Genomic DNA, 25401 nt, shown 5'->3' on the forward strand with positions numbered 1-25401 from the left:
TTTGTATATCAGCAAAATGCTTAAATGCACACCCTATATAAATAGCTAATATATTATATTATAAAACACCCTAAAAATAGACAAGAGAGTGGATGAGATAAATACAAGTAAACATAATAGGTGTTGAACGTTCTAGTATTTTCCTCTTGGGTCCTAGCATTATATTTGGTATCCTTTGGGTACATCTCCTAGTTCCAAGATGACTGTAGTGACAACAAGGTGGGATGTAGCAGAATTATTATTTTGTTTCTGATAATCTGTTTATGCATCTATTTGTGAAATACATATGTAATTTTACATAGTTGGAATATCATGTGCTTTTTAGAAAACAGACATCTTTCCGTCTTAACTTTTTTTTTTTATTTTGACAGGCAGAGTGGACAGTTAGAGAGACAGGGAGAAAGGTTTTCCTTTGCCATTGGTTCACCTTCCAATGGCCGCTGCGGCCGGCGCACTGTGCTGATCCTGAAGCCAGGAGCCAGTCTCTCATGCGGGTGCAGGGCCCAAGCACTTGGGCCATCCTCCACTGCACTCCTGGGCCACAGCAAAGAGCTGGACTGGAAGAGGAGCAATCGGAACAGAATCCGGCGCCCCGACCGGGACTAGAACCCGGGGTGCCGGTGCCGCAGGCAGAGGATTAGCCTAGTGAGCTGCGGTGTTGGCCTCCATCTTAACTTTTTAGCTTCTTGTTATTACTCTCCTTCACAAATAGCTAATATTAATTGGTGCATAACTTTATGTATTTTTCTATTGTGTAATTTTGTTTAACATTTTCATTGCTTAATAAAAGTAGATATAGTATGTAAACATTGAAATACCTTGATTTTCTCACAGGTTAAATATATAGCCTTACATACTAGACTTGTATTTCTTTGAAGTAAATTATGAAGAATGTGATTAGTAGGACACTGGATATATACTTCTTTTTTTTTTTTTTTTTTGACAGGCAGAATGGATAGTGAGGGAGAGACAGAGAGAAAGGTCTTCCTTTTTGCCGTTGGTTCACCCTCCAATGGCCGCCGCGGCCAACATGCTGCAGCCAGCACACCGCACTGATCCAAAGCCAGGAGCCAGGTACTTCTTCTGGTCTCCCATGCGGGTGCATGGCCCAAGGACTTGGGCCATCCTCCACTGCACTCCCTGGCCACAGCAGAGAGCTGGCCTGGAAGAGGGGCAACCGGGCTAGAATCCGGCACCCCAACCGGGACTAGAACCCGATGTGCCGGTGCCGCAAGGCAGAGGATTAGCTGTTAAGCCACGGCGCCGGCCCTTTTTTTTTTTTTTAAACAGACAGAGTGGATAGTGAGAGAGAGAGAGAGAGAAAGGTCTTCCTTTTTGCCGTTGGTTCACCCTCCAATGGCCGCTGCGGCCGACGCATCGCGCTGATCCGAAGCCAGGAGCCAGGTGCTTCTCCTGGTCTCCCATGGGGTACAGGGCCCAAGGACTTGGGCCATCCTCCACTGCCTTCCCGGGCCATAGCAGAGAGCTGGCCTGGAAGAGGGGCAACCGGGCTAGAATCCGGCACCCCAACCGGGACTAGAACCCGGTGTGCTGGCACCGCAAGGCAGAGGATTAGCCTGTTAAGGCACGGCACCGGCCTGGATATGTACTTTTTAAATTTAAGTTTTCCTAGATTGATTTCCAAAGTATGTTACAATTCATATTTCTACCAGGGATCTCTAAAAATATACTTCTTCCTTTATATCCCTGTGATAGTTTTTTCTTCTAATTTTGCTAACTTGCAAAATATAATCTTGTTAAGTTTAGATTTTCCTGAATACTGATAACTTTGGACTTTTTAAGTTATTTATTTATCTGAAAGAGTTACAGAGAGGGAGGGAGATACAGATGTCTTCATCTACTGATTCACTCCCCACAACAGCCGTGGCTGGACCAGGCCAAAGCCAAGAGATGAGCTTCATCCAGGTTTCCTCTGTGGGAGCAGGGACCCAAACACTTGGGCCACTTTCCATAGCTTTTCCTAGACCATAAGCAGGGAGTAGGATCAGAGGTGGAACAGCTGTGGCACGAAGCCATGAGAACCCATGCCCATTTGGGATGCCAGCATTGCAGGTGGCAGCTTCCCTGCTAAGCTACAACGCTGGCCCCTGGACATCTTTTTATAGATCATGGTCATTTGAATTTATTCTTCATTAAATAATGTATCTATCTTATTTGTCCACTTTCTGATTGGATTTTTTTGGTGGGTTTCCATTGAGTTACTGACTTTTTTTATTAGCAGTTTGTAAGATGCTTCTGTATTGAATGTCCTTATTAATTTCCACGTGTATTGCAGATACTTTTTATTTTTTAAAAAATATTTATTATTTGAAAGGCAGAGTTACAGAGATGCAGAGGCAGAGAGAGAGAGAGGTCTTCCATCCACTGGTTCACTCCCCAAATGGCTGCAGGAGCTGGAGCTGTGCTGATATGAAGCCAGGAGCCTCCTCTGGGTGCAGGGGCTCAAGGACTTGGGCCATCTGCTACCGTTTTCCCAGGCCATAGCAGAGAGCTGGATTGGAAATAGAGTAGCTGGGTCTCGAACCAGTACCCATATGGGATGCTGGCTCTGTAGGTGGCAGCTTTACCTGCTACACCACAGTGCCAGCCCTGCAGATACTTTATAATCTATCATTTAGCTATTAACTTTATTGGTAGTATATTTTTAAAAAAGATTTATTTACTTATTTGAAAGGCAGAGTTACACACACACACACACACAAGGCAAGAGAAAGAGAAAGAATCATCTTCCATCTGCTGGTTCATTCCCCAAATGGCCTGAACAGCTGGGGCTGGGCCAGCATGAAGCCAGGAACCTGGGTCTCCATCCAGGTCTCCCACCTGGGTCACGGGGACCCAAGCCTTTGGGCCATCTTCTGCTTTCTCAGAAGTGGAGCAACTGGGACCCAACTGGTGCTTAGATGGAATGCTGGAGTTGCAGGCAGCAGCAACCTGTACTCCACAGCCCAGTCCCCAGAGTGTCTTTTTTTGGTTTGTTTTTAAGATTTATTTATTTACCTGAAAGTCGGAGTTAGAGAAAGAGGGAGGGAGGAAGAGGAAGAGAGGTCTTCCATCATCAGGTGTCCACAACAGCCATTGCTGGGCCATTCTGAAGCCAGGAGCTCCGTCCAGGTCTCCTGCGTGGGTATCAGGGGTCCAAACACTTGGGCCATTTTCTGCTGCTTTTCCCAGGCCATTAGCAGGGAGCTGACTTGGAAATGGAGCAGCTGGGACATGAACCGGTGCCCATATGGGATGATGGTGTCATAGATGGTGGCTTTACCATCCACACCACAATGTCAGCCCCCAGGACAACCCATTTTTAAAAAGTCAATATATTTTTTTCAAAGTCAAATTTGAGTTATGTTCTTAGATGTTTCAATGCAGCGTAGGAAACGGACTGAGAATAAGGCTCTGCTAATGTGTATGGAAGCCGGGGAGGCATCGCCCTCACCATCTCTGAACAGAACTGTCAAGCTGGGCCTTACACTGCATCCACACCCAACTGGAGTTTGAATCTGAGCCCAGCTGTCCTAGGATAGGAATATCTGTGATGGGAAGAGTGCTTGATTTTGGTTTTGCTGTTTATCATACAGCTTTGTACTCTTAGCACTCTAGACATATTGGAAAAGCCATATTTTTTTTTCTTCCACCAGATATGTGTTGGGTTTCAGGGAAAAAAAAAATTTCCACATTTCCAATAGTGCTGCAAGATCTTGCAGGTCCTGTAGGGCAGTGGATATTTTGTTTCAGCTGGATCAAGCCCTGAAAGAGGATTGGAACAGATGTTTGAATTTGGTTGAATGCTTTCAATATTTATTACTTAGGTGACCTAGTTTAGCAGCAATTGTAATAGAAAAAAACAAGGCCATTTGGGAAAAACAGAGTTTATTACATTCACCTTAAAAGTTGAAAGAATTTTTCCTTTTTATTTAGTTTATTTTGTTTAGCTTGAATGTAGGAAAGTAAAACCCTGAGATGCGTTCTTCCTACTTTAACATAATATACATGTAGGTATCTGTTCAAAGATTTCACATGGAATTTTCTTTAGTGTGATTGGAGAGCAGTTTGGCACTACAGGCTACAATTCTTGGTGTGCTGGTTTACCTCTGAAGGCTGGGGACTTCTGAGGTCATCTAGAGAGTTCTATACTTCATAATTAGGGAAGCCATGCTTGGGGGAATTTGGTAACATTTGAGTGAGGGCTATCAAAAATTCATTGGCACATTGTCCTTGTCAGCTTCCTGTTACAATGAAATGCCCAAGACAAGCTACTTAGGAATCAAGAAGTTTATTTGGCTCATGGATCTAGGACTTCAAGTCCAAGATTGGATAACACCACTGATTGGCCTCTAATGAGATCACTGGAGATAATAGTAGAGCATTTGTGGAGAAGCTCACGTGAAGATCTGGGGGGAGAGAAGGAGAGAGAGAGGCTGGGTTCAACTCAGTCTTTTATAATCAGTGGTCTCGTGTGAGAATTATCTGCCAAAGGGCACACATTCCAATGACCTAAGGACCTCCCACTAGGTACACCTCCTAAACTCCATAAACGGATTAAATTTCTATCCTAGTACCATTAACGTTTGAATTTTGGATTTGAACATCGGCATGAATTGGGTTGTAAAATCATAGTCAAACCATAGCACAGAGGCAGAAGTATGGTTTGAATTTCCCAGGTCTTACTTAATGTGGTTTATTCTGCCTCCGTCTTGAGTACTGCATGCCATCAGGATGTCCTGTCTTGGAGAGTGTGCATTTGGATCCTCCTACCCATTGTATTTGTCCTTGCTCTTTGAGCACCTCTCTCTCAGTGCTTAGTGTAAGGGAAATGCTGGCTAGAAAGAGGGAAAATTGTGGAAGACCAGTCTCTTCAACATGTTCCCACACTGTTTAATCTCCTCTGTTCACAAGTAATGAGAAGGAATGCATAAAGTTACCACCCAGAGCCAGAATCCAGGAATGTTGATGTGTGATGAAAAATGTACTAAAATTGTCTGTAATTACAAATACAATAGCTGAAGTAATGTAAAGACTCGAACAAAATGAAGTATAAAAGGCTTTCCAGGTCAGTGGATGAGAGGAGAGAGGCTGTTCCCACATTTGACAAACCGGATGTTAAGTCCTCACAGGATTATTGGCGAAACTAACATATTAAGGCTACAGAGGCTGAAATCTCATATTGTGGCTTAAGGAGCAGCTGACAAGGTGAAGAGCATTAGAATGCAGGAAGGAAACAAAAATCTGAAGTAGCAATATGGGGGTTAGAACTACATACCTGGCTGACTACTCTAGAGTTGGCATCAACGAAAGACAGAGCTCCTGCCCAGTGGTTCATTCCCCAGATGCCTGCTATGTCCCTGGCTGGAGCCAAAGCCAGGAGCTGGGAACCCAGTCCAGGTCTCCCACATGGGTGGCAGAGATCCAACTATTTGAGGCATCACTTACTGCCAGCCAGGGTCTGCGTTAGCAGGAAGCTGGAGTCAGCAGCCCGAGTTGAGTTATTGAGCCCACACATTCTGATGTGGGATGTTGGAGTCTTGACTACTAGGCTAAACTCCTGCCCTTGAAATTCCTTTTTAATTTGGGTTCAGGGAAGCTATCCCAAATAACCCAATGTAGCAGCTCTTTTTTTTTTTTTTTTAAACTAAGAACTTTAGTTATTGACATTTTCTTCAATAGTTACTTATTAAGTAATTTATTCAGTTCAAAGTTTTAGTGATTTCACCCTGAAGCCTGGTGGCAGAGGGAGACTCAAGGTTGCTGGTCCCCATGAACAACATCAAGGTTTCATTTGTTTGGCTGGTCCACCAGATTGAGTAAGCAGATTGGCTTCCATAAAAATGTACCAGTTTGAGTGTTGATCTCATACCAAAAAACCTAGGCTGACACACAAAATTAACTAAAGGTGGCACCTTCAGATTGGTTCATTAGACCTTTTGATATCGTTGTTGGTAGGGATGTCGCTTCTCTTATTCTTGATATTTTTCTTAAGAGCCTTTGGTTCTTTTTAAATTTTTTTTTTTTTTGTTTTTGTTTTTGGTTTCATTGATTTCTGCTTGGATCTTTATTTCTTCTGCATATTTTGGTTCTCATTTTCATTTTTTTCCCTCTTAGTTTTATGTGGGAGCTGAGTGATTTGAGGCTTTTCTGTTTTTCCTAACACAGGTGTATAGAACTTCCCTTTACCCACTGGTATTGATTAAGGGGATCCTTAAAGTTGGGATAGGTTGATTTTTTTTTTTTTTTAATTTCAGTCAGTTCAGAAATTCTAGTTATCCTTATGATTTCTTCTCTGATTCATTGGTTATTTTGAAGTGTGATACTTAGTTTCCAAACATTTGGGGATTTTCCAGAGATTTTTGTTACTGTCTAACGGAATTCTATTATGGCCATAGAACACATTTTATCAGGCCCTTTAAAATTTGTTGAAACTTGTTATATGGCCCAGAATATGCTCTGTCTTGGTCAAGACTCTGTTTGTACTTGTGCTGCTATTGGGTAGAGTGTCTGTAAGTGTCTATTAGATGAAGATGATTGACAGTGCCACATGTAAAAGCATGGCTTTGGACATTGTGGGCTGGCTACTTACGTCTTGTGGGGGGCTGTCCTGTGCACACTAGGGTGTCCAGCAACTTCCCTGTCAGCAGGGCATCTTCCAATTTTGATGCTTAAAAATACCTTCAGGCATTGCCAAATGTCCCTATGGGGCAAATTCACCCTTTGGGTTAGAACCACTGGTAAAGGAAAGTTAATCCCAAAACTATTTGGTGGTGTTGGCCATGTTTATTAATGACAACTACTAAAATTTCTTTATTTTCAATATTCTTTTCCCCCCTCATCTGCCTTTCATGATTTTAATATCTTAATTCTTTCTGTTTCTTTCATCTATTGGACACCTAAGGCCAGTTTCTTATAGGCTCTCCCTAATGCGTTTATTTTCAGCGTGGTGGTCACCATCCTGCCGTTCTCAGGGCTCTGAGCGTGCTCGTTTCATTCTACTTTCACTATTGATTTTGGCATCCTTCCGTTCTCCCTTATTTTTGCTTGATTACTGGCTGTGCTATCTTTTGTTCATTGCAGCCTTTTAGCTCCCTAATTCTCTTGTGACCTGATAGGTAAGTCTGTATGGATTGCTCTTGGGCCATGCGTACTTAGCCCCTTTATGTGGTGTGTGTGTGTGTGTGTGTGTGAGAGAGAGAGAGAGAGAGATGCTGCCACATGGCATCTGCTCAATTTTTCCTTGTCATTTCCCAAGTGCATCTTGTCCTGAATGCTCGGTGGGGAAGAGGTTTTCTCCACAAAACCGTTTTCTAGCTGGTTTTTAAACAAATGCTCCAGTGCTCTCCCTTCCCTTGGAGTAGCATTCGCCTACGCATCTCAACAACTTGAAGGCAGCCAGGGTGCAGATGGTCACTTGAGTTTTGTGCCGGGAAACGAGCCCTGAACATTCGAGGTGACCTCGCTGTGCCTCCTCCTGCGTCCCTGGTCTGCTTTCTCTGACTCCTGACTGTAAACTTGAGGATGCTCACCGCAGGGAGAGGGTCAGATGCGGTCAGGCCGGCCTTCTAGGGGAAGCTTTTCATGGCCTGCTGGGGTTCCCTTCTGTGAGGTCCAAAGCCCTTTTCTTAAGTGCAAAGGTCTGTGTGCTTTGCCAGACCCTCCCACCCTCTCGAAAGGTCAAATAATGGCTTTAGGGGAAATATGGAAAAGTTTAGTTGCTCTGTGCGCCAACGATTGCCACTCGGAAGGCGGCAGTGTAAATAGTGTGTGACTAATCCTTTCTTCTAAGGAAAGTCGTTTTATGCAATTGTTTCCCTCTGCTTACACAGATCCAGAGGTTTCCATAGATTCAGTCTTAGACGACCAGCCATCTCCCGAACCTCTGGCCCGCGTCTCGTGTTCCTTTCCATGTGTCACAGCATCTTCCCCATGCAGGATTCCTCCTTGCATGGTCACATTTCAACTCCCACTGCTACCGACACCACACTGTTGGCGCTGCAGCCACCTTGCACCAAACCCAGAGCCTGTTCCAGTTGTGGGTGTCTGCCTTCTGTGTGGCAGTTTGCTGGTGTTCTCCCCTCCTTCCTCCTAGGCGCGTTCTTTCCTTCTGCACCTACAGGATTCCTGTCTTCCTCGTCTCAGTTTCCCCCTCTGTCTTCTCTGTGTGCCCCTACTGCTCAGTGTGAATATCTGCACGGCTGTGAGGTTCCATGTTCCCTTTCTTTTTTCCAGAAACGTTTTTGCCTTTGCAGATGTTGGCCCCTCTTGGAGCCTCACTATTCATCCACTTGGAGGCTGTCCCTAACTGCTCCCCGGAGAGCTGTCCGGGGTTTGTTTCTGAAGCTCACGTAATCACCTTCCTCACAGACTGGGCTTTCTGACTGCTGGGATTCCATGCACCTCTTTGCTCTTGCTTCTCCCCTTGGCCTTGAACCAGTAATATCCTTCCAGTCAACCAGGCTTGAAGCCTTCAGGTGTCTCTGGAGTCTTGGAGGTGCTTCCCTTTGGTCCCTTCTACTCGCTCCCTTAACCTTCCAGTCCTAGAAGCTGTTGTAGTCGTCACCTCCACACAACCACTTCTTGATTCACTTTAGATGTGGTCTAAAAATTTCTTGACTTAGAAAGCCAAGATAGTTTATTTACTTTACCACTTGTCACTGGCCTTCATCCCAATGTCATTGTGTGTTTGTCATTTATTTCCCCCATCTCTGAACTAAACAGCACATTTAAGCTTCGGTTTCTTGTATCAACTTTGTCTGTCAAGGTCGTGAATGTTATCTCATGACCCTTCATCATTATTTTTTTAAAAAGATTTACACAGAGAAAGAAGGAAAGGCAGAGAGAGACAGAGAGAGAGAGAGAGACAGAGAGAGAGAGAGAGACAGAGAGAGAGAGAGACAGAGAGAGAGAGACAGAGAGAGAGAGACAGAGAGAGAGAGAGAGACAGAGAGAGAGAGACAGAGAGAGAGAGACAGAGAGAGACAGAGAGAGAGAGACAGAGAGAGAGACAGAGAGACAGAGAGAGAGAGAGACAGAGAGAGAGAGAGACAGAGAGAGAGAGAGACAGAGAGAGAGAGAGACAGAGAGAGAGAGAGACAGAGAGAGAGAGAGACAGAGAGAGAGAGAGACAGAGAGAGAGAGAGACAGAGAGAGAGAGAGACAGAGAGAGAGAGAGACAGAGAGAGACAGAGACAGAGAGAGACAGAGAGAGAGAGAGACAGAGAGAGAGAGACAGAGAGAGAGAGAGACAGAGAGAGAGAGAGACACAGAGAGACAGAGAGAGAGAGAGACACAGAGAGACAGAGAGAGAGAGAGACACAGAGAGACAGAGAGAGAGAGAGAGACAGAGAGAGAGAGAGACAGAGAGAGAGAGAGACACAGAGAGACAGAGAGAGAGAGAGACACAGAGAGACAGAGAGAGAGAGAGACACAGAGAGACAGAGAGAGAGAGAGACACAGAGAGACAGAGAGAGAGACACAGAGAGACAGAGAGAGACACACAGAGAGACAGAGAGAGAGAGACACAGAGAGACAGAGAGAGAGAGAGACACAGAGAGACAGAGAGAGAGAGAGACAGAGAGAGAAATTGAGATTCCATCCACTGGTTCACTCCCCAATTGGCGGCAACGACACGAGCTGTGCCAATCCAGAGCCAGTAGCCTCTTCCGGGTCTCCCCTGTGGTTGCAGGGGCCTAAGCACTTGGGCCATCTTGCGCTACTTTCCCAGGCCATAGCAGAGAGCTGGATTGGAAGTGGAGTAGCTGGGACTCAAACTGGCACCCACGTGGGATGCTGGCCCTGCAGGCGGCGGCTTTACCTGCTGTACCACAGCGCTGGCCCCCCTTCATGTTTGTTAAGATGAGTAACCTTCCAAGTCTGTACTCCTCTTCTCCTTCCAGAATGTCCCAGCCTCCTCCATACAGTTCTGTGCATTCGTATGACCAGAGTTGGTAGTATGGGTTGCTGCTCGCTGGTACAACACTTTTTTCTATGGAGCTACCACTCGTGGAAAGCCAGTAGGGTGTGTGGATTTCTTCATTTCCTCTTTGTTCAGTGCCAACAGCTCTTGAAGGAGAAGGTTCCTGGACCCCACACTTGAATAGATGCCCCCTTTTTCCTTTACCATTGGTATTTGTCACCGTATAGTTGTGTGTCTCCAAAATCTAAATCTTATTGGCTGTTCCAATGACTGCCTTTCCCCCTCCTTCTCTCCTGAATCATTATCCTGTTTTAAACTCCTTTTTTCCTGGAGGGGCTACAGATTTGACTTCTAGATGGATGGTCTGCTTGGTACAGTCGGAGAGTAGTCATCTTCACGTGCGTGCTGGCCTTCAATTAAGACACCAGTGTTGAGCCTTACTTCGCATTATCACCCTTTGTTTTATCTGGTCTATGAATCCATTACCTCTGTGGTCCCCAGGGAAGATTTCTTCCTGTCCATGTCCTCGGAGTAGCTTCTGACCAGGGTCCTTAAGCTACTGGTTGCTACTCATTAGGGAGTCATGAAACATTGCAATAAATATAGTGGTTCAAAGCTCTATTTAAAAAATTAAAAACAGATTAAATGATGAAATATCCTGATGTCCTACACATAGTAAGGGTAAATAGTGTTTGGTAAAACTTGTTTTAGTTATATAAAATACGTTTTTATTTTTTTGTGTAGATATGGACTGGATTGCCATGTAAAATGCACTTCCACTTCTTACTGAGGATTGAAGTAAAAGAAATTAGAAAAATACTATTTTATAAGGTGGCTTCCTCCACAGCTACAACAGTCACTTTGAATCAGATTTGTTAAAATGTCTCTTGCGTGTTTACTAATGGAGGGTGTAAAAACACAATTAGGAACATGTGCGTCATAGATACTGATCAGGCAGAAGCAATGTTGGAGCAGGGACCCATCCATAGTTCTCCAGCTCTGCTGAACATTAAATTCCTGTTATGGGACTGAGGGGACATCCCACAGGTGGGGTAGGAGATCTGCCAGAAGAGAGGCGCTAGGGGCTTGGGGCAGGTGTTCTTCAAGAGTACACAGTATTTACACGTTTTAAACAACTACTGTGGCTGTACTATTACATAATAACCAAATATCAACTCTGGACTTTCATCTTTTTATTCTTTACATAAAATTTTAAGGATATCTTGGGAGGTAAGAGAGATGCAGGATTTCCCTCAATCATCTTGAGCTAGAGACCATACACTTTTCATTTTTAAAAAAAGATTTATATATTTGTTTGAAAGGCGAAGCAACAGAAACAGGGAGGGAGAGATCTTCCCTTTGCTGGTTTACTCCTCCAATGGATGCAATAGCTATGTCGGCCAGGCCAGAGCCAGGAACTTGGAACTCTGAGTCTCCTACGTGGGTAGCAGGGGCCCAAGTGCTTTGGCTGCCATCTTCTGTGTTTCAAGGCACATTAGCAGGGAGATGGAATGGAAGCAGAGGAGTTGGGTCTTGAACCGGTGCTCTGATAGGGATACTGATGTCTCAGGCAGCACCTTAACCCACTGTGCCATAACCCTGGCCTCCTGGTTTTCATTTTAAATCTGACTTTCTCTTCAATTTTAGTACCCTGCTCCCCCTTGCATTAAGAATGACAGTTGCGTTGCTGTGACTAATCTGGCATTCACTTGTGATAGTGTGTTTTTTCTGAGAGGCAATAAGGGAGAATAAAATCTCAATAGAGATTTTCCTGAAATACTTGGGGAAAAGAGAAGGGAAGAAGGCAGAGCTGGCATGTGCATTTGTGTGGCTGTGAGGTGGTCCAGAGTCGAATTTGCCTTAATGATGTGGGACGCAAAGATGACATCCACCATGATGGAGGAAGGTAGTTGATCAGACTTCATACCTACTTGTAGGATGGGTGTGGGACAGGTTCTTCTGCTTCCACAGCTGTGTCTGCCTTTGACTTTTGTTGGTTTTCTCCATGGGGCTGTAGGCTTTGGTCTGGATCTGTTGGCTGTAGAGCCTCTGTGCTTACGCCCTTGTCAGTGTGGAAAACAGGGAGGCAGTAAAGACATGGGGCACCTGTATAACCTCAGGTTTACAATGTGTTTATAACTTGGGGAGTACTTACAGTTGTATGGCCTCAGTACTAAATCTTTTTTTTTTTTAAAGATTTATTTATTTATTTGAAAGTTGGAGTTACACAGAGAAAGGAGAGGCAGAGAGGCAGAGAGGCAGAGAGGCAGAGAGGCAGAGAGGCAGAGAGGCAGAGAGGCAGAGAGGCAGAGAGAGAGAGAGAGAGAGAGAGAGAGAGAGGTCTTCCACCCAATGTTTCACTCCCCAGATGGCTGCAACGGCCAGAGCTGCACCGATCTGGAGCCAGGAGCTTCTTCCGGGTCTCCCACACAGGTGCAGGGGCCCAAGGACTTGGGCCATCTTCTACTGCTATCCCAGGCCACAGCAGAGAGCTGGACTAGAAGAGGAGCAGCCGGGACTAGAACCAGTGCCCATATGAAATGCCGACGTTCAGGCCAGGGCGTTAACCCACTGCACCACAGTTAGCGCTGGCCCATCAGTACTAAATCTTTAAGATGTATTTTATTTATTTGAAAGGCAGAGTGACAGAGGAAGAGAGAGAGATTGAGATAGAGATTGTCCATCTGCTGATTCACTCCTCAATTGGCTGCAATGACCAGATGGAAGCCAGGACTTTAGAACTCTAACCTGGTCTCCCCCATGGGTGGCAGGGGCCCAAGCACTTGGGCCATCTTTCCCTCCTTTCCCAGGTGCATTAACAGGGACCTGGATTGGAAGTGGAGCATCTGGAAGTTGAACTGGAGCTCATATGGGATGCCAGCCTTGCAGGCCGAGGCTTAACCCTCTGTACCACGATTCTCGCCCCTAGTATTAATATCTGTGAGTGAGTGCCGCCTAGGGTTGTCACTTCAGTTCTAGACCTGGTAGGGCTTGGTCTTAGACGTTTGTTTCCTGTCAGTTATGTTTAGGGGAAAGGAGCCCACATGTACATAGTGTTTGGCTCGTTTGTTGCTATTTCCACTCTGTTGATTCAGAGGGGATAGTTGGGAACAGCTCAAGTGCTAGGCATACCCACAGGCTCCCCTTATGGGTGCTGGTCAGGGCAGTGGCCACTTGTGGCAGCCCAGGGTCTCTTCGAATGCTGGGCTGTCTGTCTCCCAGGGAGTCCCAGCAGGGTAATGACAAAGTGACAGCATGGCCTATGGGACGAGAAGGAGGCTCCTCTTCACCCGTGGCTGAGAACAGACTTGTGGTTCCTAATCAGGCAACACCAGATGTGCCCAGCTGTTCACTGTCTGCTCCATCCCAACCAAACATACTTGAAGTTCAAAACAACACTTACATCATGAAAACAACAGTGTTTATCGTGTTAAGCCTTAGGCTTTAGTAATTGAGTCGTTATTCTGGCGACAAAGGGAATGTCCTTGCGTGATGCTGCATATGGGGAGATCGAAGCCCATGATGGATTTTCCAGGCTTTCCTGAGACCGCAGGGTCTCAAGTGATAAACTGAGACCAGTGGTTAGGAGGAAAACACCTAATCTGAGCCTCTTCTCTTGCTGAATGCCTCAGGTACACCTTGTCCCAGGCCTGGCTCCTTCATCTGCCCAGCTAGAATGGATCTAGCAGACTGAGTTCATGCAAAATTGTGCTTTTGATGAGATGCAGGGTGTGGTGTGTCGGGTGGTTTCACCGTTTACCTTTTGCACTGACCTGCTGTAGGGCCCCTCATGTCTTCCCCTTACTCAGATGGTGTCTCAGTAGGGTCAGCTTATGCTAGGGAGTAGATTTCCTTCTCTAAGCTCGGTTTACTGCTACAATGCACTGTCCTAAACTCCCAGGAGCTCTTTTGCATATTTCAAATTAGTTGATATGTTTTCTGTATATTCTTGTGAGTTATTCGTCTTACGTAACTGATGGTTTCCTTTCTGTCCCCCAGGGAATGATTGAATGTGGGTAAAGGTTTATTATTTGAAAGTACATGTTACGTGCAGTGGAAGAGAACTGTCACAATAAATAAAGCTCTGGGCCAGGAGGATGAAGGGTTGTAATTACGGTTAGAAGTCCCTGGAGGTCTTGACTCACGCCATTGGAAAGATAATCAGATTAGGATTAATTGTTCTTCTTGTTCTTGTATTCTTAGAAACTAGTAATTATAAAACATTTAACCTGAACAGCACAGTTTAATCATTATGAGATGACAGCATTAAATAAGTATATCTCTAAGGCATCATCATAGTTGATATTTCAAGAGGGAGTTAAAATTATTCATTTTGAGTCTCACACATTCATCTTCTGACAAGCTTGGTTTTTCTTCTTAGCTCTGTGTGGCAGAGATTCTATGTTTCAGATTAGGAAAGCTGGGCTCACAGACGTTCATGAACTAACCCTCCAGCGAGTGCTAAGCAGTTCTGGAAAGCCCCACTGGACCGTGCTGGCCCTAATTGGTCATGGATGATTTGGGGTAACTGGTGAAGCCGGAAACCCCCTTCCTGTGCTGTTCCTTCTCATGTCTCCCCTTCCCATTTCCAGTGCTGCCCACTTAGTTACATCTAGGGAGCTTCAGAAAGATCATGGAAAAGTGAAATGAAAAGATAAGTTTACTTGGGTCAGGAATTTTTGAGATCTCTGTGTAGTGTTTTCATAACAGGCCTTTTCCATGAACTTGTTGAAAACCCCTTGTATGTCCCTTCTGGTGTGTGTGTGTCTTCGCTTTCTTCTTACGCTCATAAGTGCAGTGTGCTTTGCATGAGTGCTTACGAAAGCTGTGCTCTGAGCCGCCTGGTAATGCTCCTGTGATAACCAACTTATCCTCATGCTTCTTGATTCAACAGGCAGGTCCCTTTTACCTGGAGATCTCCAAGGGTAAGCTGTTGGTTCCTTACACATCATGAGTGCTCAGCTATGGTATTTGGAAAAAAAATGACTCTTGTATAGAATGAATGCTCCTTTATGGTTTAACTGATTGCTTTTTTTAATAAGTATTTATTTTCATCTACTTGAAAGGCAGAGAGAGAGAGAGAGAGAGAGAGAGAGAGAGATCCATTTTGGATAGGCCAGGCTGAGGCCAGGAGCCCAAACTCCATCTGGGTCTCTCACATGGGCTGTAGGAAACCAGGCACCTGGGTCGTCATCTGCTGGCCCCCAGGATGCATCGACAGAGGGCTGGGTTGCAAGTGGAGCAGCAGGGACTTGCAGCAGCGCCCTGGTATGGGATGTTGTTGTCCCAGGCAGCACCTAACCCCTCTGTGCCACAGTGCCGGCCCCATGCATTTCTCCTTCTTTCCTCTTAGCTCTCTTTTAAAAGTTCCTTATGTGCACTCTCTTTCTTGCCAGCGTGGCGCCGCTGTCCTCACAGAACGTGGTGATGCATCGAGGCCAGAGCCCGGAGTATGTGCTCCAGCCCAAGTACTTTCCAGCCCAGAAGATGATTTCCGGAGAACAGTCCACTGAAGGCTCCTTCCCTTTGAGATACGGGCCGGATCCAGCCGTGGCTCCTTTTCAGTGTGAGTATGGTCCAGTCAACCATTTTCTTGCTTCGGTGTCACAGGGTAGAAGCACTTTATTTGGTCTAGATGGGTTTACTGTGCCACAGCAGACAAAATGCAAGAGTCATTGAGGGAACCCACATCGGTTCTGCCATAGCCAGGCAGGTGGTATTTAGTGTGCTTGCCTTCTGAGATAAGACAGTTCTCCTGGATTTTAGAAAGAAATCTGAAGCGACCTGCGTGTAATTCAGTTCTATGCGATGGCTCCATTTCTGAGACGTATTTGCTCAAAGTTGGGGTATAGTCGTGTGTCTGACATGTTTACATTGATAAAATATTTTCTTTGGTCAGCTCGCCAAGATCCATTCCTTGGGAAATGGCCGCAGTGTCCTGGGCTGCTCTCTGAGGTTCACCTACAGTGGCTATTTTCGTGTTGTAAGGTCCACCTAGTTTTTTAGCACATCGAGCAGCTGGTGTGGCAGAATTTACTCTGAATTTGTAAGGAAGTGTTGAATCAGTGGCCAGCTTGGTTAATGCCTCGCTGTGTGGGCAATGCAAGAACAAGCCCTGGCCCCAAGGGCGGAAATGTGAGGATTTGTCGTTGCGATATCAGAGTGTCTGCTGGCAGCATCTGTGAGGCACAGAGCATTCAAAGGTGAGCGAGAGACCTACTCTCCCCTTCCCGTGGCTTCCTGCTCTGCACCCCCGGGACGGATGGCTTGTGCCTCAGTATTGAAAGGAGAAGGCCAGAGGTGAGGTGCAGAAGGACTGTCTTTGAGCACCAAAACGAACATCAAGTGCTAAGACAGTTTTTACTACCGTTGGACACCTTGGAAGTCCGTATCTGTGTGGATGTGATTCCCTATGTCTCTTCCACCTCTCAGTTTCTATACCTAACTGAATGTGATGGATTCTTCCCCCGAATTGGTTATTTAACAAACAATATCTAATGGCAGGTTTGAACATCCCTGTTTTGTCTATTGGAATGCTCGGGTGGCAAGAGTTAGTGTGGTTTACTGAGATGATGTGGAGAGCGAGCCCTGGGCACCTAGAACAATCATTAGATCATCTCCTTGCCCCTAAGCAAGGTTTCTTCCAGGTCATTCATTAAAGAAGACAGATCTCCTTCAGTTTCTGTTTCAGAGCCTTTAAGTACTTAACCCGTTGTTTGTTTGTTTGTTTTTTTCTCAATGTGAATATCCCTTGAGTGTCTAAATTTTTCTAATACTAATTTAAAAGATACGTCAGAGAGAGGTGCTTCTCGTTTTCCTTGGGGTCTTAGTCTCATGTCCAGGATACCTTCTTTAGAAGTTCTCTGAAAATAGAGTGTGATGAGAAGGACATTTTTCAAAGTTTGATTATACTGATGGGGGAGAGAATTCTGAGCTACTTTGTGTACCGAAGAGATGATTGGAGAGTCACGGGTGTTAAGACTGGACACTAGACTGTAGCTTTGATTATTGATGCTTTCTGTTAAAATTTCCACTGTGTGTGTGTGTGTGTGTGTATTTCAAACTCTCAACCTGGAGGATTAAATTATATTTTAAAAGAATGTGAAGCTAAATCTAGGATCTGTATCACCTATAAGTTTCCTACTCATTCTGGTTAAATGTATTTTCTTACTAGTGTGGTGCTAATAAAGGGATGTAGACCAATGCATTACCATAATGGTGAAGTTTTCAGCTTAAATTCTCTCAAAAGGTGGCTTTTGTCTGAAATGAGGCCCAGAAATGAACTGAAACAGACATATTGAAGGATAGGAAGGGAAAAATGCTATTTTTGCTGAGCAAGAGCCCTACTGAGAGCTGGAGGGCCAACTGGAAAGTTTTTATAAAAGGTAATTTGGCAGGGCCATTAAGAATAGCAAAAATTGGGGCAGTGCTGTGGCGTAGTGGGTAAAGCCGCTACCTGCAGTGCCAACGTCCCATATGGGCGCTGGTTTGAGTCCTGGCTGTTCCACTTCTGATTCAGCACTCTGCTAAGGCCTGGGAAAGCAAGAGAAGATGGCCCAAGTCCTTGGGCCCCTGTACCTATATGGTAGACTTGTATGAGGCTCCTGGATCCTGGCTTCAGATCGGTGCAGCTCCAGCCGTTGTGGCAAATTGGGGAGTGAACCAGCAGATGGAAGACCTCTCCTCCCTCCCTCCCTCCCTCTCTCTCTGCCTCTCCTTCTCTCTGTGTAACTCTGACTTTCAAATAAATAAATGTTTAAAAAACTGAATATGGAAGTAGCAAAATTGAGTGAGAATGACAATAGGGAGATTCAAAGTGGAAAGTAGGTACAAGCAATAGGAAGGAACTAAAAGTGTTCTGTCTCTCTGCTGGCCATTCTGCATTAGCCACGAGTGGAGGCTCCGAGGAAACCTATGTGCAGCAGAAAGCAAGGAAAAGTCAATAATGGAAGTTTGAGGAAAAGTAGGAGCTCTCAGTATACTTTATTTTCACATGTATAGGAGATACCAAATGCCAACAAATGAATTTTTCATTCTGCTGAAAGATTTGAAGGTCAAACAGAAGCAGATGGTTCTGAATGTGTACAAAAAATTGACAATACTATTAGCTGGATATGATAGGTCTTGGGATGAAATTGAAAGGTTGGTGTGTGTCAAAGCAGTTCACTGACCATTTCCTTTGAATAGCTCTATAGGACTACAGAAAACACTTAGGTTGGTAAAGAACAGGTGCCATTTTCCCCCTTGAAGAGGGATTTGTGATAAAGGGGGTAGTCTGAAGGAACAAATTATTAGTTGGTAGATTTCTGTTGATAGCTTGCAAGAGGTGATGATGATGTATGCCCAGAGCTCTGTGCTATATAACGTAATCAGTTCACATTAGGAAGAGTAGCGGTTGTACAAGCCCAGATAAATGAATTGGTATTGATACTTGGCAAAAGAAAAGAGCAGTGATCAGAATAAGCCAGAAAGGGCCTGGGCTTGGGGGTGATGAGTTTAATGAAGCAAAACATAGGCTACAACTTCAGTAGTCTTGTCATGGGCGCTGTGCCTCCGTGAGGCAGGAAGTAGGGCGTGGTGTTTCATCCAACAGCTGTTTGATCAAGAAGGTATGTGGATATGAATGTGTGTGGCCACACAAAGTTTAAGGTAGCTGGGAAATGGTAGATGTGGATAGACTATGAACACTTTTACGAAGCTTACTCAGTAATATGACAACAGTGAAGGAAAACCTACTTGTGAGAACAGTTTGCTAAGTTTAAATTCCTCTGTGGGCAGCTTTTAGTGCAGAGAGAAGTTTTAATCTCAAAGCCTAAGATTTCATAACAGAGGAGCAAACTCAAGGATATTTCTGGGTGTTGAGATTGAATTGAAGTTACTACAAAATTGATCTTTAGTATGGCTCCAGAATATTCTAGAATCACTCTCTCTCTCTCACACACACACACACACACACACACCCTGGGAGAAAATGGGCACAAATTGACAGTTTGCACAGGGGAAACTACAAAGCAACAGATTGGGAGGAGAAAAACCTGCATAAGAAAAAGAAAAGAGATGGTGCCTACTTAGCCTTAGAATTTGCTTGGCAGAAATGGAGGGCTTTTGCTAGATTTTTTACTTCTGAATGGGAACACAATTCCTAGGGAATTAGTCATTGTTAGAGTTAAAATGATAGCTTTGATTCACAATAAACAAGACTGTACGAAGTACTGCTTGTGGGATGTTCCCAAGGGAATTGAAGTAGCCTGCTTTGTCATCTCATGAGTTCGTCTCCTTACACAAGGGCCCCCTTCACATTGAAAACAGTTGTCTTTTAGTGAATCTGTCCCTTTTTAAGGGAAGGATCAGTATTTTATGTGACATTTCTTTATCAAAAAATTTGTATTTGAGAGAAAGATAGATATAGATATAGATATAGATATAGATATAGATATAGATACAGATATCATCTACTGGTTCATTTCCCAGAAGCCTGCAACACTAGGGTTGGGCCAGACTGAAGCCAGGGACCAGGAACTGATTCCCGATCTCCCACGTAGGTGGCAGGGGCACAAGAACTTGAACAGTCACCTGCCGCCTCCCAGGGATGCACATTAGCAGGAAGCTGGAATCCAGAGCAGAGCTGGGACTCGAGCACTGTAGTATAGGATGTAGGCATCCGAAGTGGCAACGTGGGTGCTGTGTCAAATGCCTGCCCCATGCTTATTTCTGAAGACTTTGCTATGGCTGTCTGTGATTTTACTTCTGCATTGTTTATTTAAAAGTATTTTTGCCCCTTTAAAGTTGAAATTGAAAAGTACCTAAACTGAAACACGGTTGCCTGAATTCTTCTTTGTTCCCATACAAAGGAGACAGGAATGAACACAGGTCTGGGTAGGAGGAGAAGTTTCTTCTGTAAGAGGTAATTGCAGTGTGGTTATAGTTCAGTAATTCTTCAGGCAAAGTCTAAACTGTGAAATGTGTGTGTATATATACACCCACATGTTCAACCAGTTATCTATGTGTGTGCATTGCTAAAATGTCTTTTTGGTTTCCTATCCATAAAGGAAGAATAGTGAGCGCTATTTGGGTACTAGTAATGTTTTGTTCTTAATTTGGATGTTGGTTGTGAATGTGATCCGAGGCCGAAAAACTCATTTAATCTGTACACTTCTGAGTCTCGAAGCCCTGACGGCACCACACAAATTTGCTCTTTGAAAGTCCTCGCTTACACATTTGCAATAGGCAGTGGTTGCTTTTGTGGAAAACATGATTATTCAAAGCCCCTGTGTCCCAGAAACAGACTCAGATATCTGTGGTGAAAGAGGCCAAGCCTGTGTGGAGCAGGTGAGAGGGTGGTGGCCAGGGCTGCCTGCAGTTGCCGGCTGCCCAGCTTCTTGTGTGGGATTGAGTGCTCTCTCCTCACAAGGCCTGGAAGCTCGCACCCGCAGCTGTGCGCCTTGTTGGATGAACGCCCCTTAATGGCTGCAGGTGCACTCCCGTCGGCGTCCGCCTGACTGGGGTCCGGCGAGGCAGACTGTCCGCCCACGCTGCAGCTTACATTCCGCCGAGCAGCCGGCCTGAAGTCGGCGTCTGCTTTACTTGACAAGGCTACAGGATCGTCCTCCCTCCAAACAAAATCTTTTGATTTATAATTTTTTCCTTTATTCATCAATAAAAAATGTTGCACGTGTGTGTGTGTGTGTGTGTAACTGCAGATGTATAAAGCAGGAGTAATTCAGTGTGCTTTGCTTTGTTTTTAATAGGGAAAGAAGGAGGCAGGTATGTTTTTGTTACGAATGTGTCTCTGACCTGTGTCTTTTTTCTTCTTGCATTGTATCATCACCGAATGAATAATAAAAATGGTAGGCGGCATGATTTCTACACAATTCTTTTTCCCATCACCCCTCTTGCCATTTCTTCCTCCTGGGTTTAGTGGATTTTCCAACCCCATTGTCTCTGACTTTGGGCTTGGCCACATGACTTGCTTGGACCAACGGAGCAAGGGTGGGCTGAAGTCTGCCAGCTCTGAGCGGAGGCTGTGAGAGGCGTTGGATGTTTTTGCAGTTCCTTCTACCCTGAGAAGGCAAGTGTGTGGTCTGCTGGCTGCCAGCTCTTGTTATCTGCGATTTGTCCTCCATATCCATTCCAAAGGGAATGGCCACAGTGAGGGGCAGATCACTCCTCATCCCAGGAGAGCAGATAACAGTGTTGTGATCAGACACCTGTCCCAGGTGGCCTCACCTTCTGGCCACAGCAAGCTAGAAAACGGGTAGGTACTTGGCCTTGGAAAAATCAGTCCGAGGCTGGCCAGCTCTTTATAAGGTAGCCTGGTGGAAGAGCTTCCCCAGATGATGAGGCCTGAGTTAGATGCATCAGCATCTGTCGAAAGGAACTTGTAAATTAGAATTAAACAGTGAGTAATTTGGTACAGAAGAAAAAACTGAAGCAGCCAGGAGCATCTGTCTTTTAAGTATGACATTCAGCAGCATTTCTGGAAAGGGCTGGGGATGGGTAACATATAGGGATATTTCAGAAAGCTCCTGGAAAAAAAAATGGAATTAAGCAATATTTCTTTTGGTACAAGACTTTTTTTTAAATTAATGCAGATGTTTTAATAACCGTATGCACTTTCAAATAAGCTCTGTGAAGATCCCTCTCAGAATGCTCACTGAAGGTGCTGGAGGTTCTTCACGTACTTCCGGTTGCTGAAATGGGTGCCCAGGCTCCGTGCGCTCTGGCTTACGTGGCTGCTGTTCGTCCGTTCCTGTGGTGCTTGCGTCTTGCTTGTTGCTGTGCACAGCCTCGCTCTCACACCCTCTCACCTGCCAGAGCGCGCATCCCCAGCTCATGTGTGCTCTGTTTCTACGCTGCTCTCTAACAGCTGCATGTCCCGATTACACAGGGCACCCAAGACTGCCTTCCAGAGAGAGTAAACCCAGCTGTTGACATCTTCTCTTCATTCCCTTATGGCTCTGACTTCTGTACGCCCTCTGCTCCCTCTCCCTTCTCAGAAAGCTTGGGATGGGGTGGCAGATGGAGAGAGGGGTGAGTGGGTCAGTTCCATCAGTTCCCTGTGATCCCTGGAACGCTAGGGGTCAGGAGGGCCTGGTGTGCTGTCATCATCAGGCCTGAGTCCCCAGAGGGATGTTAACAGAAGCACTCTGAGTTGGCCTCAGGGACCCTTGCTGGTGTGGAGTGGAGGACTTTTGGTTTCAGTTCATGAGTGACTGTTGATGGGGGATCCTTCTCAACACGACTCTTGAAATCCCTTTACCTCCCATTAGTCATGTTTTCTGGTAGCCACAATGCAGTATTGTCTAAATATGTACCAGGCGTGCTGGGCCATGTCTTGAACATGGAAATGCAGCAAAATTAGATGCCTTTCTTTAAAGGAGTTCTTCCAAGACTCTTAGCAGAGAAAGTGATTCATAATATTTCTTGTCCGAGATCCCAGTTTGCAAACCACACCTTAGTCTACATTGAGAACATAGATTCTGAGTTCAAAAACCTGTTGAAGGAATTGTGAATTGTATTCTTGTCACTGAGGGTCAGGTAGTTAGAAAAGTTGAACACAGGCTTATTTGTCCCTACTAAAGATACTATGCTGGCTCCAACGTCTAGTTATTTAGCACTTTTCTGTGCCAACCACTGCATTCAGTACTTTGTATGCGTGAATTCAATGTTATGTTATAATGCTGGCACATTATTTGTCTTTAAAAAGTCTTGTATATATACTTCATGTTTAAGTTAGGATCTAAAGTATGAATTAATAGTTGTCCAGACAATCTTATTCTTTGAAAAAAGGGGCCACTAGCTCTAACTTAGGTGAGTACAAAGTCAAAATCTGATTATATTTAAATATTTGTCAAGTCTTACATATGTAGGACGTTCAAGGCAAAATATGCTTTTTTAAAAAAAAGATTTATTTATTTGAAAGTCAGAGTTGCACAGAGAGAAGGAGAGGCAGAGAGAGAGAGAGAGAGAGATGTCTTCCATCTGCTGGTTCACTCCCCAATTGGCCACGACAGCTGGAGCTGAAACTGGGAGCTGCTTCTGGGTCTTGCACATGGGTGCAAGGGCCCAAGGCCTTGGGCCATCTTCATGCCTTGCCAGGCCACACCAGGGAGCTGGATCAGAAGTGGAGCAGCCAGGACTCGAACCATTGCTCATATGGGGGCCGGCACTGGCCGTGGCTTTTCTTGCTATGCCACAGTGCTGGCCCCTGGTTGTTGTTGTGTTTTTTTTTTTTTTAAACTTGTTTATTTGTGAAACAGAATGTGTGGTCCACACACTGTTTGCTCTTCAAATACCCACAACATCAGGGACTACATTGGGCCAAAGCTGGTAGCTGGGGACTCAGTGCTGGTCTCCCATGTGTGTGGCAGGAACACAAACACTTGAACCTTCATTGCCCCCTCCCAGGGAGTGCACTGTCCGGAAGCTACAGTCAGGAGTTCGAGGTGGGTAGGGAACTCCAGTGTGGCAGTGGGCATCTTAACTGGCATCCTAAATGCTAGGTAAAATGCCTCTTCCAACCATGTGGGTTTTTTTTTTAATTAAAAAAGTTCATTTTAATTTTTAACTCGTTTTTAACAGATGGAATGTGATTTGTAGATAGAATTCCAAGAACATAATGATATTCCCTTCCTCCTTTCCTTGCTCTCCCTCCCATCCTCTTTCCTTTGTCTTAACTAGTATTTGTTACCTGAGAGTAGATACTGGCAAGAATTTCCTAGCTTGACAAAATTACTAAAATGCAAAGTGAGCCTTTCTCATGAGTAGGTTCCTACAACTGGTTGAAATCTGTTTTGATACCTTTCAAAGAGTCGAGTAGTCAAGTTATATCTAGAAATGATGTAGGGATGAAGTATACCATAGAATCTCTAGGCTGACACTGGGAGCTTGGAATTCAATCTGGATTTCCCACAAGGGTGGCAGGGCCCTAACTATGGGTAGCAGGGACCCAACTACTTGAGCTGTGACCTGCTGCCTCTCAAGGTGCAGGGCAGCAGGAAGCTGGGGTTGGGAGTGGAGCTGGGAGTCTAATGCCAGCACTCTGATACTGTACGCAGGCATTTCAAGTCGTGTTTTAACTGCTATGCCAAATGACTGCCCTCAATATAGTCTTTAATAGTATTTATGTTCATGAAAGAAAACACCTTGAGATGAACATTTCCCTGACTTCAGAAGCACTTACAGATGTAGTGCTATGATATATCATTGGTGAAGTGTTGTTCCTGGTGTGAGCTCTTCTCACAGTTGCTGCATTAAGAACTCAGCACAGGAAGTGCTAGCCTCATACATTTGCCTGACAATTTATAGCTTATGAGTTATATCCATCATTTCATACAGTCCCTGCCACAACCTTGTGAGGTAGGTGGATTGGGTGGCATTCTTCTGTATATGTGTGTGTCTTTTCTTCCCCTTGACATTTCAATACCCTTGAAGGTGGAGGCTATGAGTGGTTTTATTGTATCCTGTCCCTTACCATATCAATTTCTTTGTCAAATAGAAGTTTTAACACTTATTTCCTAGGCTTGTTGTGAGAAGGAAGCAAGATGAAGGATATAAGATATCAGGTGCTCGATCTGTGTTTGTTTCCCTTATCCCAGCCTTCCTGAGTGCTTAGTTGTTTGGGAAAACCCTGTATATGAGAATCAGCCACCAAAGACAGAAGGGGTCCTGAGGTGTTAGAAAGTGGCACACATCCAGGATTTCACAGAGTGTATTTTATCCAGAATTTATGGCTTGACGCTAGTCTTCAGTGGCTGCAAAACAAGTGGACCTATAGCCACTGGCAGGAGAAAAGAGATGTATCAATAAAGGTGACTTCTGGCTAACTGGAGCGCACCTGGGCTTTCTCAAGAGATGGTAACATTCTGGGCATCACCCAAGAGACACAGGTTATCTCCATGACTTTGTTTACCTTAGGAGGCTTGGGATGACTATCGGGGTCACAAAGAGGGAAGGATGGCGGTTGGAGCCACGAGGTTATGGTCACGTCAAGCTGGATCCTTACATAGTATCTATAGTAATGCTCATTACAAGTGTAGAAAAGGCATTGAGTGTTGAGGAAAGAACAGGGGGCTGTACTGAAATCCCACCTCCGCCGTTTCACAAAGTGACCCTGGTCAAGCTTCTGATGACTGTTTCTGTGATTTCCTTGTCTGACAAATGGGTATGGTTGTAGCTGGCATGATTGGTGTTTGTATTTGAGTTTGTAGGCTGTCATCATGCATACAGTGTTCTGTGTATTTAGAAAAGTCTATCATTTCTGCCTCTGTGTTCTCCAGATCTAGGAAAAAAGCAGAAAAGGAGTGTATTTTTATCTTGACTATTGCCATGTAACAGATTACGCCAAACCTTAGTGATTTGAAGTGCGACACACCTCAGTTTCCATGGATAAATAATTCAGAGGTATCTTAGCTGGCTGATCATGGCACAGGTTCTTTGATGAAGTTTTGATCAGATTATCAGTAGGAGCTGCTGTCATC

The 25401-nt window shown here is 44.9% G+C and overlaps 1 protein-coding gene across 2 annotated transcripts in view; it reads left to right on the forward strand.

The window, feature by feature from the left end:
- The window catches only part of LTBP1 (latent transforming growth factor beta binding protein 1), a 445454-nt gene that overhangs the window by 139388 nt on the left and 280665 nt on the right, over window positions 1-25401 (forward strand). For both annotated transcript variants that reach the window (XM_062209234.1, XM_062209235.1), the window contains exon 4: window positions 15319-15488. In XM_062209234.1, the coding sequence (XP_062065218.1) occupies window positions 15319-15488 (170 nt within the window). The remainder of the gene's footprint in view (window positions 1-15318; window positions 15489-25401) is intronic.

The sequence above is a fragment of the Lepus europaeus genome, chromosome 13 (assembly GCF_033115175.1).
Source record: "Lepus europaeus isolate LE1 chromosome 13, mLepTim1.pri, whole genome shotgun sequence".
NCBI classification, from domain to species: domain Eukaryota; kingdom Metazoa; phylum Chordata; class Mammalia; order Lagomorpha; family Leporidae; genus Lepus; species Lepus europaeus.